The sequence below is a fragment of the Salvia hispanica genome, chromosome 3 (genome assembly GCF_023119035.1).
Source record: "Salvia hispanica cultivar TCC Black 2014 chromosome 3, UniMelb_Shisp_WGS_1.0, whole genome shotgun sequence".
Classification (NCBI taxonomy): domain Eukaryota; kingdom Viridiplantae; phylum Streptophyta; class Magnoliopsida; order Lamiales; family Lamiaceae; genus Salvia; species Salvia hispanica.
Window position 1 is genome coordinate 53,297,133 of NC_062967.1, and position 13,393 is coordinate 53,310,525.

At 38.5% G+C, this 13,393-nt stretch overlaps 3 protein-coding genes across 3 annotated transcripts; 2 read left to right on the forward strand and 1 right to left on the reverse strand.

The window, feature by feature from the left end:
* Positions 1-79: 79 nt before the first annotated feature.
* On the forward strand, positions 80-3,555 carry LOC125212770 (kinase-interacting protein 1-like). Its single transcript, XM_048113020.1, has 2 exons — positions 80-297; positions 668-3,555. The coding sequence occupies exons 1-2, from the start codon at positions 204-206 to the stop codon at positions 3,436-3,438; spliced, it is 2,865 nt and encodes a 954-aa protein (XP_047968977.1). The 5' UTR covers positions 80-203; the 3' UTR covers positions 3,439-3,555.
* A 769-nt stretch (positions 3,556-4,324) lies between these two features.
* On the forward strand, positions 4,325-4,821 carry LOC125215342 (protein SKIP34-like). The gene has a single exon (XM_048116729.1). It carries the CDS (start codon positions 4,401-4,403, stop codon positions 4,707-4,709), a length of 309 nt encoding a protein of 102 aa, XP_047972686.1. The 5' UTR covers positions 4,325-4,400; the 3' UTR covers positions 4,710-4,821.
* A 704-nt stretch (positions 4,822-5,525) lies between these two features.
* On the reverse strand, positions 5,526-8,785 carry LOC125215341 (putative U-box domain-containing protein 50). Its single transcript, XM_048116728.1, has 8 exons — positions 8,603-8,785; positions 8,423-8,535; positions 8,221-8,351; positions 7,858-8,140; positions 7,383-7,523; positions 6,767-7,297; positions 5,993-6,679; positions 5,526-5,915 (listed from the first exon to the last, which is right to left on the reverse strand). Exons 1-8 carry the CDS (start codon positions 8,751-8,753, stop codon positions 5,733-5,735), a joined length of 2,220 nt encoding a protein of 739 aa, XP_047972685.1. The 5' UTR covers positions 8,754-8,785; the 3' UTR covers positions 5,526-5,732.
* Positions 8,786-13,393: the final 4,608 nt, after the last annotated feature.

A 13,393-nucleotide genomic window follows, 5' to 3' on the forward strand; every position in this document is an offset into this window, starting at 1 on the left:
GTCACGTAGGCAAAATTGTTATATTAATGTGGAAGCTGAGATTCTTAAAATAGATTGTGCACCGAAAATTCCTCCTAACCGTTCAACCAAATCGTGATGTCTTCACCCAAAATTGTGATGAAAAACAAAACAGAGACGTATTTTTGAGTTTGATTGTTGTTGATCTGTCCCATTTCAATCGTGTAAGAAGGGAGAGATCAGAGATGTTGCAGAGAGCTGCGAACCATGCTTATTCCTGGTGGTGGGCCAGCCACATTCGCACCAAGCAATCCAAATGGCTCGAACAGAGCCTACAAGGTCACACCATATACAATTTTATTACTATTGCATTTGTTGATCATGATCAAGATAAATAGTATTTGTTGTTGTGGGGTTATAATGTCGAACTAATTTCTAGTGCCGAACTGTCGAACCCGTCATGATTAGTTTGTTTTAGGTCATTTTATAAAATCCGAATATGAAAAATACAGACGTCTTTGTAAAATCATTTTAGGTCTGATAGCATGGTCATGCTTAATATGATGACCTAAATACAGACTAAGAATGATATTGGTAATATCAAAAAATGATCTTCGTAGTGTGGTTTTGTGTTTTGCAATAATATAGAGTTCTGCATAGTATAAGATTGAGTTTTGCATATATCACAACTCTGTTGTTGCGTGTGCAGACATGGAAGAGAAGGTACATGGCATGCTCCAGTTGATAGAAGGCGATGGGGACTCGTTCGCGAAGAGGGCGGAGATGTACTACCGCAGGCGGCCCGAGCTCATCTGCGCCGTGGAGGAGGCCTACAAGGTCTTCCGATCCCTAGCTGACCGCTACGACCTTTTATCGAAAGATTTCCAAAATGCCAACCACACCATTGCAACCGTCTTCCCCGAGCAGGTCCAGTTTGGCATGGCGGACGACGACGACGTCCTCCCCAAGATGCCCGACAACTTCGTCGTCCCGGAGATCAACATGTCCAAGATCCCCCAAGTCCCCAAGGCTCCCATTAGAGATCTCAAGACCATCATTTCCAAGGCCTCCAAGCAGGTCCAGGCCAAGAAGATGAAGGCGGCTCATACGCGCCAGAAGCCAGTTGTCGAGTCCGGCCTCACCAAGGAGGAGGCAGTTGAAGAGATCAACAAGCTGCAGAAGGAGATTCTGTCGTTGCAGACTATGAAGGAGTTTGTGAAGAGCTCTTACGAGAGTGGGATTGGTAAGTATTGGGGAATTGAGAGCCAGGTGATGGAAATGCAGCAAAGGATTTCTAGGTTACAGGATGAGTTCAGTATGGATATTGTGATCGAAGATGATGAGGCTCGGACGCTCATGGCCGAGGCGGCTCTCAAGTCATGCCAAGAGACCTTGGCCATGCTGCAGGAGAAGCAGGAGAAGACTGCTATCGAAGCGATGGATGAGTACGAGAGGATTGAGGCCGCGTGTGAGCGATTGCAGTCTCTCAGGGAGAAGTACAGTCTCGAGCAAACAGATGGTGCACAGGATTCATCACGTGAGTTCAGTAAAGACGTGGCTGCTTTGCTGCAGGAGACCAAAGAGCTCGAGGAGCTGCCCGAGAAACTAGAGGAGAACTTGGACACAAACTCGTTGGCTAGTCTCTCTGCCACTCAGCTAGCAGAAAAGATTGATGTTTTGGTGAATAAGGTGATCACGTTAGAGACGGCTGTGTCATCTCAGACGGTTCTTGTCAACACGCTGAGGGCCGAGAACGATGACCTTAACACGCAGATCAGGAGCTTGGAGGAGGAGAACGAGAGCCTCGGCGGGGACACTCAGGGGCTGAGCTCCAAGGTGATTCAGATGGAGGAGCAGCTGAACAAGGTGCAAGATTTGAATAAGAATGTAGAGAGCCGCAACAATACTCTTCAAACCAATTTCGCCAAGGCCAAAACCAGCATCGATACTCTTGCGGAGAAGCTCACGAGTGTCAAGCCCGACGATGATCTTGAGCCTTCTCCCGATGTTGTGAAACAATTGACAGATGTCGATGATAATCTGTCAAGCAATGTCGAGGATGAGAAACCGGCCGAGGATGAGATGCCCAACAGTTTGAAGGGAGATGAGGAGGCTGATGTAGATGATGGTGGCCGCGCCACAGAGACAAAACATAGTAGTGTGAAAGAAGACGAAGGAGAAGAAGATGAAGATGAGTTTAAAGATGTAAGAGAAGCACCGAGTGTAGAAGATGAAGAAGAAGAAGAGGAAGTAAACGTGAAGAAGATGCGAAGAAGTTTGACATCCACGCAAGAGAAGGAACACGCGGAGAACGTGGTAAGAAAGGCAACATCATTCTCGGGGCGAAAAACAATACAGAAGATACTCGAGGAGGAATCCGAAAATTCTCCAAGACACAAAGCCAAGGCCGAGGCGAAGGAGAAAGAAGAAGACGACTACAGTTGGCAACAAATTCTCCTCAGCGGAATGGAGGATAGAGAGAAGATCCTCCTAAAAGAATACACCACAATCCTAAGAAACTACAAAGAGGTGAAGAAGAGACTGAACGAGGTGGAGATGAAGGAAAGGGACAGCCACTTCGACACCACCATACAAATGAGGGAGCTCAGGAAAGCCATCTCAAGACGAGACCAAGAAATCACGAACCTCCGCAGAAGGCTCAACGAAGAGATCTCCGAAAATGATAAAGAAGAGGAAGGCGCAAGCGTGACAAAGGACATGAACGAGAAGAACGAGACAGCGACAGTGTACATGGCAAGGAGCCCCTCGCTGACGCTGGTCGAGGAGAAGCTCCGGGCAGACATAGACGCGATACTGGACGAGAACTTGGACTTCTGGTTCAGATTCAGCACCGCGTTCCACCAAATACAAAAGTTCAAGACGGAAGTGAGGGACCTGGACGAGGAGATGTCGAAGCTGCGCGAGAGGCGCAAGACAGACGGGACGCAGCAGCTGAAATCGGAAGTGGTGCCAATTTTCAAGCATTTAAGGGATATAGAGAGCGAGCTGACAGTGTGGCTGGAGCAGAGCGTGCCGCTGAAGGAGGAACTCAGGAGCAGATCCTCGTCTTTGTGTAACATACAAGAGGAGATAACGAAGGCGCTGAGGGAGGGCGTGGAGTGGGACGAGATCAGATTCGGCAGCCACCAGGCGGCCAAGCTGCAAGGGGAAGTGCTAAACATGAAGCAGGAGAATGAGAAGGTGAGGGAGGAGCTGGAGGCGGGGCTCGACCACGTAAGCATGCTGCAGCTGCAGATACAAAAAACGATGACGCTGCTTGATGAAGAGTTTGGGATACAATCGGTGCGGTCGGAGAGGAAGAGTAAGGTGCCACTTAGTTCCTTCATCTTTGGGAGTAAGTCGCAATCTAAGAAGCCTAAGACTTCTATCTTCTCTTGCATGCATCCGAGTAGGAAATACCAGGTCCTTAGAGCTGGGATTCGCTTTTCCTCGAGTAATAACTCCTCTTCTTCCTCTTGACTCTTTTTTTGTTTTTGTATCACTCTTTTTGTGTACTTTGCTCTCATGTACAGGAAATTCAATTTGTATGTTTTTCTTGACAAAACAAAAGTGGATAGTACTTTTAAATTTCTCTTCTTTGTGTGTTTATATGATTCGATGGTAATTGATTCAAGGGTGTGTGAGCCTGTTGGTGATAGTGTGGTAATGTCTAAAATCAAAAGTTTTGGATTCGAGTTCATTATGATAAGACATTTAAACATATACTCTCTTCGTCTCAAAAAAATATAGGCGTATGATATGGCACGAAAATTAAGATAAAATTAATAAAGTAAGACAGGTCGAGGAAGGATAAATATAGTGTTAGTGAATAGTGTGATCCATATTATTATTAGTTTTTTTATAGGACAGATGAAAATGGAAAATGCACGTAACTTTATTCGGTGGAGGAGTACTTCTTCCGTCCTAAAAAAAGTAGACTATTTTTAGTCTTTAGGTAGTCTACCAAATTAAACCAAGTCTAAATATGGAAAAATTTTAACGAATAATAATCTTACACATCATTTATAATGTGGACCTCATAATCTACTAACACTCATTCCACTACTTTTTTCTCATCTCTTTCTTACTTTTTTCTATCTCTCTCATACTTTATAAATTGCACACTGAAGCCCGTGTCATTTACAAGTTAGTCTATTTTTTTAGGACGGATGGAGTATTTTACCTAAAAAACAACTATTATTAATTCATGATAAAACAATTAAATTTGTTTAATTAGAAATAATATTTAATTTGGATTGGTAAAACGTTAATTAGTACTACTGCTCATTGATTGGATTTATTTAAGCAGAATATTCACGTCATATAAGGGCAATAATGTCAATTAGGTTTTGCTAATGATATAGATTATGTCGTGCCCTTGCAATTGAGGTACAACTCTCAGACGAAATCAAGGTACAACTCGACGAAGCTGCAATTGAACCATGTGCTACGGCAACGACCGGCCGCCGACGAGAGATGACCGTTTCGAGACGCCGCCGCCGCAGGAGAACGAAGACAGGGTGATGGCGGTGGAGAATCTGAGGGATCGGCTGGCGGAGACGGAAGCACGGCTGGAGCGAGCTAGGGCACGGGAAGCTGAGCTCAGCTGCTGCCTCGATGAGATGAGAAAGTTCGTCCGCGTTATGGAGATCCTCGAATCCTACCTCCGCCGCCAGTACGCCGAACAGCAAGATCGCCTCGCGCGCTTATACTCTTCTTCTTCTTCTTCGCTTTTGGTACCCTCAAAATAGCTGTTTTTTGCTTATTATTATGCAAAGAAATTAGGGATTATATAATAGTGGAACTAGTTTGGCTATGTATATTTTGGATATGGTGTTTAATGTGATGTGAATATCTGTTTCATTGATGGTGTTGATAAGCTTAGAAGATTGAAATTGGTGTGTTTACATTAGGGCATTCGTTGATTTGGGGATTTCATGTGGCTTTGACATAATCCTTGTTTCTTGGGTTTAATAGACCATTGTATTTGTTTCGTATTGCATTTGTGGAGAAAGAATCAAACTTGCTTGTTTACTCACAGAATTTGAAGTATGGATTAGTTTACTCTTTAAGAAGAAGCTCATTGTTAGTACATTTTTGTAGCCTCTTTGAGATTTCTCAGTGTTAGTATTAGCAGTTTATATTTTCCCAACTTCGTATATAGCTATACCGATTCTGCTGAGGCATCCTCTTATACGTGTGTGGTGGAAATGTTTCGAGCATTTGTGAAAGATATTTTGAGTAATTGAATTTGACTTGTCTGGACGAGATGTTGAAAATTGATGGTTTGGTGCATTGAATTGATGTTGTTATTCTGGAAACAATTATGAAAATATGTGTTTGGATACATTCTTGATGTGTGCTCTAATAATGCACACTGATCTCCTCTGATGATCCAGTGACATTCAACATTCAATCAAAGTGACAGCTTACACAAAAGTGGATTACTTCAAATTCTGTCCAAGTATTTGTGGTTCCTATTTAAAATTATAAGAGATCTAGCATCTAACTTCTACTATATAATTTCAAGTTATGAATGCTGTGCTTCAAATATAATGCTCGTTGTGGGATCCAGAAAAAAAAAAGTACTTTTATGCCTAACTCTGATTGTTCTTCTCTCCAGTTTGAGTGTTCCTTCATTGTTTGTCTAATATACAGGTAGGGGTTTCTTCCTAGCTCCCGTCACAGAATATATAATTTTCACTGAAAAAAAAAGAATGTAATGTGACAGTGGAGTGTTAACACCTTCAGTTCCTTGGCGATACGGATGCAGTCTATCTTTTTTTTCTGCAGTCCTCAATGAGAGACCGCAGAGTGTGATTTGGAACTAGGAGCTTGTGCTTCAGCCTTAAGTTAGTCATGGGTGATGTATCATGTCCTGTTTTCAGCCACTCCTCGATGGCTTCCAATTCGTAGGAAAAGCCATCTGCAGCAAGATGTGGATTCTGCATCACTTCCTGCAAATGAGAAGCAGTGAGAATAATGAAAGAGTATGGTTTCTTTCTAAGTGTCCGATCAGCTGATGGCATATTACCCGATAGATCGGACAAAAGAAAACTTCAGAGACATTGCACGAGTCCTCTGCTCCAGCAGCCTTTTCACTAGGCACAGATGACTCTCTGTTGCCGACTAGCTGGTCAGCTCTTCTCTTTACATCATTCATATCTGTTACCAACATTGCTGTGATGAATTCTTCAGCTATGTTCTTAGACAGACACCTACTTGCGATATTGGAAAGTTCAATAGCCAAATCCATCGGCCATTCTCCAGCCGTACCATCCAAATTTTCAATTGCTGCAGCAGGATCCCCTATTGCACTCCAGTAATTACCTGTCAGAAGTTGCAACACCAAATTCCCAAAAGCCCGGATGTCTAATGTGATATCAGGCTTGTCGTACGACCAAGGACACTTTAGGCCGTATATTTTTGCAACATCAAACCTATCTAGGAGAATCTTGGAGGGTTTCAAGTTACCATGGGCAATTGGATTAGGCTTGACCTTGTGAAGGAAACCTATAACTGAGCAGATTTCAGCTGCAATACGTACCCGAGCATGCCAGGCTAGAGGCTGGTGCTTTCGTTTCCAGCTTCTTCCAGTTGAAAACAATGCATCATGTAAGGTACCGTTGTGCATGTACTCATAAACGATACAGCTCCGCTGAGAGCAGAAGCCGATCATAGCTAGTATATTAGGGTGCTGTACTTGACTATGAAGTTTCACCTGCAATTCGAAGCTAATTGTTAGCATCATTTCCATGAAGTAATTTCTTTTATACAAGTTCTGCAACTATGCTTATTTATACATAACCTTGTTTGTGAAATCTTCCAGGGACTGCTCGTCTGCTGGATCATGCAATTTAATAGCGACCGCTAATTGATTGATTCGGCCCCTATACACATTCTTCCCACGATTCACCCTGAAACGCTCTGAGAAATCTTCAGTGGCAGCTATTATTTCTTCAGGAGAGAACTCTCTGAAACCGAATCCAGAGCCATTCGATCTTGATACTTTTGCTATTGCATCCTTTTCTATGCAGAACTCGATCCTGCGCTGTAAGACATTCTTCTGCTTTCTGAGCTCCTCGATTTCTGTCACCATTTCAGCTCTTGTTTTGACTGCCTTCTCTAGCTGAAGGTCAGCACCTGCTCTAGCAGATGATGACTGATGAAGCTTGAGGGAGAGTTCCTTCTGAAGCTCAACATTCGAGTCGAGCTTGCTTCTTTTCTCGTGCAGTTCGCACTCAAGTTCCAGTATTTCCTCCCTCGTGCTGTCGAGTGTTTTGTTAAGTTCAACCTTCTTTAGGATTTCTGCTTGGATGCAGGTCTGAAGCTCCTCAGCCTGTGGAAAACATAGTAGTTTTTGTTCTGAATGATGGAGTGAGAACTATTTTTCTTGCAAGTACGATTCAGAAGCACAGTTTTACCCGTGCATTGCATATGATAGTCGCCCTTTTCGCCTTCTCGCGCCTCACTTTAGCAATATTTGCTATCTTCCTGTTCAGCTGGATTGTGCCTTGTGCATCCCGCATTGTGCGTTCGAGATGCTCGATTCTCGCTGCAGCACCCTACATAATTTTTAAATACTAGTATGATTTTTATAAATTTGATCATGTCAGATGATGTCAATGCTTTTAAATTTCGGAATTTTCTATATTGAACTACAAATAAAGTGGTAATGAACTCCGCGCTATTTTATAATCATGCGTTTGGCGTCTAACGTTTTTAAAATTAGTTTGATATATAATATAACCCTGATTAGACATACATCAAATAATGAGAAACCATAATTATGAATACCTAACCACAAACAAGAGTCAAAAAAGAAAAAGAAATTGAAGGCGAAATATGTGGAATTAAAGTCAAAAAGAGGAAAGATCTAAAATTATTACTCCTGCTTACCATATTTTGTGGTATGCTTATTTGTGTTAAACAACCTACATCCATCTCTCCTTCAACTTGATGCAGAGACAGCAATTCATCTGCATACTGCTCCATTTCATCCCTGCAGTTCTCCCACCGGGCCGGGGCAGACGTGTCTGTAAACATCCTCGTAACACCCTTGTCATCTTCCTCCTCGTCTCTCAAAACGACTCTCTGGCCTTGGCATATCACAAACACCTCGCACGATCTAGGCTTATTGCGAAGGACATAGAACGTCCCGCTTATCGCCCCCCTCGATTTCCTACATATCAGGCGACGCGCCACCTATAAACACTAACAAAAGAAGACGAAGAAGAGAGAGCGAGCAAGAGTGTGCGTTACGGTGATGAAGCCTTGATGTAGGCCAATGAGAGGACTAGTTTGGATATCCCGAGGCTTGAAATGGCTTCCACTATATGCTTGTGCAAAGGCTTCTCATCATGTATCTCTATTTTCATCACCTCTGCCTCAACCTACCACTTCAAATAATCACTACAACTCATACATATTTTTGTAAAACCAAAAAAAAAAAAAAAATTTGAACCTTGCCGCAAAAGGCTATGTATTGAGCAAGGATTGCATCCGTCTTGGCTTCCTCGGTTTTGTCGAGAAGCTTCAACTTGTTCTCGCTGACTGAGGTGCTCCGCAGCTTCCCAACTGTGAACGGGAACGGTTATTAATTATGGTTAAGGAAGAGATGAAGAATGAGTAAAGTACATCATACATGGCGTGTAGACGTAGTGTTTGTAGGAGGCGTTTGGTGCATGAAGGATGAGTATTCGGATGCGATGATTGGCCCAACGGCGCAGGGCCCACTGCAGCGTCGAGAAGCCGTCCAACCCCTCCGTTCCGATCGCAACACACACTCTCTCCATCTCCGCCTCAATCTAACATTTGCCTAATAAAAATCATTTGTGTGTAAAAAGATAGGGAAAGGTGGACTTTTTTTATTAGGACTTGTTTGATTTTAACTTTTGTTAGTGTCGTAAGTTAACCAAATACGGCATCAATTCATGTTTAGAAATTGGAGATATGACTTGATCACGAGGATTTTCTTGGTATATTCTCTGACTTAGAAATATTATGACAAACCAAAATTATACATTTGCTCAAAGGAATTTACGAATTGTGGGACAAACTATAATTTGATTGCACTTCGTATTTCTACGAACAATTAACATTTTTAAATAGTATTTGGAAAAATAAGTCAAGGTAGTAGTTAGCTTTTTCTTGATGTCGCTTTCGCATGGGAATCAAAATATCAACACCTGTTGATTAAGATATGAATGTAAATTCTTTCTGATCGACTATTAACCTCACTTAATTCTTTTTAGAAATTAGTTATAGTTTTCAACACCTACTCTTAACATGCACGAGCATGAATAAATATGGAGTAATATGCAGGGGGGACGCAGAAATGAACAATATTAGTAAGGGCTATAGTTTTAAAAATATTGTTTTAGATAATTTATATGATTAATAAGAGCTTTAATATAATTATATGTATAAAATAGGAATAAATTATCAAAAATTATTAAAAATGTTAAAAAATGAATTCATTCAGGGCCGGAGCCCCACTCTCTCTCTCTCTCTCTCTCTCTCTCTCTCTCTCTCTCTCTCTCTCTCTCTCTCTCTCTCTCTCTCTCTCTCTCTCTCTCTCTCTCTCTCTGTTATAATAAAAGATAAAAAAAAAATTTATTGTCAAACATATTAAAAAAATAAAATAAAATAAAGAGAGTATAAACTTAAAGTTAATTCTTATAATCTTATACTCCCTCCATTCTCAAATACAAAGACTTTGAGGCTGACATAGATTTTAGTGAAAATTTAGTAAGTATGATAAAGAAAAAGAAAAGTAATTACAATAATATTATTTTATTAATAGTGTAACGTGTGATGAGAAAATTTTGCAAAATAGAAAGTAAATTAATTTTGTATGAAGGGCTAAGATTGTAAAAATTAATTTTGTTGCGAATATGTAAAAGCGCAGCCCATAATTTGATTAAGCCTCTAACTTGAATTCAGGTGGTACATAATGGAAGTCTCGGAGTTTAGCCCAATTCAAGGCCAGTGTTTTTAGTATTACTTTAATAAATGCTCTTTTCTTGAAATTATAAATTATGAAATAGTAAATAATAGAGGATGTCAATATTCTATATGGTTTTGTCATTTGTGCTTTATTTGTGTCAAAGAACAGATATATTCAATATATGCAATGCGCATAATATGAGATTTAATATGATACTACAATATAAAATAAAATCATGATTAAATAAATATTACTACGTTTTAATCAAATTTCATGCTTTGTTGGATGAGGGTGATAATTGACTAATTTTGATTAATACAAATAGAGAAGTATTGTTGAAAGATTGGATGAAAAAACAGAAGGATAACTTCCCAAATTTCGTTCCATTTAGCATGAAAAATGTTGGGCCAAATTTAAGTGTCTCTAAACATGCGGGTCCGGGTCAGCTTTTCTTTATAAAACAAATTACGTAGAAACAACTCCAAAACCTAAAATGTTTACAATAGTAGCTAAGTTAATCCTTTTATTTATGATAAAGAAAGAGAAAAATAATTAAAATAATATTATTTTATTAATAGTGTAATATGTGATGAGAAAACTTTGAAAAATAGAAAGTAAATTAATTTTGTAAGAAGGCTAAGATTTGGACCATCAGATTTCAAGATTTGATGTTAATAGATGATAAATAACGTCAACACAACTTTAATCAGTTGACAATGTTGACGTTGTGTTAACATTTTCTATTGACGCTATGTGTCATCTGTCGACATCAAATCCTGATATCCCACGATCCAGGTCATTATTTGGAGAGATAAACTATAGAAATGTATCAAAGTACTTAATAATAGAGGTGGAGAAAATAATACTACCTCCGTCCTATATTAAGTGTCACATTTAGTGTGAGTACACATTTTAAGAAATGTAAATAAAAGTGGGTTGAATAAGTTAGTGAATTAGGAGTCTTACTTATATATATTAGTTTTATAATAAAATGTGAGTAGAATTAGTTAGTGGAATATGAGGTCTACTTACCATTTATGGTAAAATTAAAATGTGACTTTTATTATGGGACAGACTGAAATGGCAAATTGTAACACTTATTATGGGACGGAGGTAGTATAAAATATTTAAATAAAATGAATGGTGAGTGAAGAGCTCTGGCATGGATGCTGACATGGCAGAGATATACTAGCAAGCATCAAAGAATACTTAATATGATGATAATTTAATCACATTATAAGCATATTAAAATTTAAAATAATCAATTAGTAGTAGTATTAATTATGCTAACAATAATTAATTCAAGAAGGAGACAGAAGTGCACGTGCGCTTCTCCGCAATCGTCGAGATATTAGAGTCAAAAGATGCCGCGCACGTGCCTCCAGTCAAAGGTCAAAAGCCAGTGATTGCATTGCACGAGCCTATTTTTCTTTTATTCTTTCCTTTTGTATTTAATATTCTATTATACTCCATTATTTAAGTATTCGTAAATTTTAAATGTGTATAAATTATTTCTATAAAGGGGAAAATATTAGACTCCTAAGTCTAGGATAAGAACGATGAGCAGGATCCGTCTTTGATTAAAAATACGCCCATGCATTCACATTTATTTATTTAATTTTAATTTGTAAGTTGAAAATATTGACTATTGTAAATCGTGCTTTGCATGCTCCCTTTTGAATATACACCATAACATACTACTACAAACTATCTGAATGATATTAAAATTAATTAAAGGTTCTGCAAAATTTGAACTTTTTTTATTTTTACAATATAATTATTATTTTATTTCAGTAATATATAAAACCACGAATTGTTTTATTAATTCGTTGCGATTCTGTACACAATATAGTAAATCTTCAGTGCGGAGGAAAGAGATAGGAGGAATATTGTCAAAATTACTCCACTACTACTATAACTGTTTTAAAATGGAGTGTAATTAAATAACACTTACAAAAAATGTCGTATTATTAGAAGTATAATTATTTGTTTTTTGATAAAGAATTAATTAAGCCATAACAGCCAGAATAACTTTTATTGTTGAGCTATATATTCTTGTACTGAGTATAAGATATAGTAATTGGTTTATTTGGATTATTTAGTTGTTATGTTTGGCATGATTGATTATAAACTGTGTAGATAAACTGAAGCATTATGAAAAACAAAATCCGGTAATTAATACTTTTACAAGGATAATTTATAATAGATGATGATTTTTGAGTGGTATAATAATTATTCAAATTAGTAAAGTTAGAATTGAGTCAAGCTATATATAATAGATCTATAATGCAAATTAAATAGTCATCCCTAGTCCCTCCATCTCAAATCCCTTCTTTGGGCGACCCGCACAATTTTATTTTGTGTTTTAGTTGGAACGAATAAAGTAAGGGAGATGGAATAGAGTAGCGATATATGAATTCTATTTTTAGTAATAGCTTCTTAGGTCGGACAAATTAAAAAGAAAAGTTAATCATTTGAGTGGGATAAAAAAAGTACTTGATTAATTATTTATTTATAAGTAGGAGTACTATGTTTTAGCACTAACACTCCCTATGTGTATATACATACTAGTCAAATACTAGTCAATAGTTAGATTATTTAGTAACAAATTTATTTCTATCAAAGTTGAGCTCCATTTCCATTCAGTGTACCACAATTTGAGTGGCGTCGGTGGCCATGACTAATTATTATGAGACTATCCATCTAGGATTAAGTTGTGAGATGATTTTAGTTGGAGAGAGGAGGCTATGACTAATTATCATGAGACTATCCATCTATAATTAAGTTGTGGGGATCAATCTTATAAACCAAACATGATACATATTTAATTATGAGATTTAGTATTGTCAACCGAACACCCCTTGTAATACTTATTAAATAAATGGGCCAAGCCAATTTGATCTGATCAGTTCCATAGATATTCGTCTGTGCTCCTGAATCTAGTGAGGTTTGGTGGGTAATTAAGCTTGAGCTTAACTATGCTCTGAGTCGTCAGCTCATTAAATTATTCTTACTCAGAATATGTAATTATGAACCAGATACAATCACCATTTCTATATAATAAAATTTAATTGTTCTAACATCTTTATCTGATACAAAAGTTATTACCGAGATAAGTGAAACACTTCTTTTGGGTACAACATTTAAGGAATTACTCCCTCCGTTCGCCATTAGGAGTCTCATTCCTTGGTGGCACGGATTTTAAGAAATGTTAAGAAAAGTGGGTTAAAAAAGTTAGTGGAATAGGGGTCCCACTTGTAAATATAGTTTTAAATGAAATGTGAGTAGAATGAGTTAGGTGAAGGTGGGACCCGATTACCATTTATGGTAAAAATGAACTGGGACTCCTATTTGCGGACGGACTAAAATGGAAAAACGGGACTCTTATTCGCGGACGGGGGGAGTAATATTTAAATAGTTAAAATGGAGAGAGTAAAGTATGAGAGAGAAAAGTAAGAGAGTGAAGAGAGAATAAAGTAACATAGA

Bases quoted from the DNA above. Each gene is read 5' to 3' on its own strand.
- LOC125212770 (XM_048113020.1), top strand. From the start codon at position 204: ATGTTGCAGAGAGCTGCGAACCATGCTTATTCCTGGTGGTGGGCCAGC. The intron at 298-667 runs GTCACACCATAT...TTGCGTGTGCAG, and splicing joins GCTCGAACAGAGCCTACAAG to ACATGGAAGAGAAGGTACAT.
- LOC125215342 (XM_048116729.1), top strand. From the start codon at position 4,401: ATGTGCTACGGCAACGACCGGCCGCCGACGAGAGATGACCGTTTCGAG.
- LOC125215341 (XM_048116728.1), bottom strand. From the start codon at position 8,753: ATGGAGAGAGTGTGTGTTGCGATCGGAACGGAGGGGTTGGACGGCTTC. The intron at 7,524-7,857 runs GTAAGCAGGAGT...AAAATTATGTAG, and splicing joins TAAGCATACCACAAAATATG to GGTGCTGCAGCGAGAATCGA. The intron at 6,680-6,766 runs GTTATGTATAAA...TTCGAATTGCAG, and splicing joins TGGAAGATTTCACAAACAAG to GTGAAACTTCATAGTCAAGT.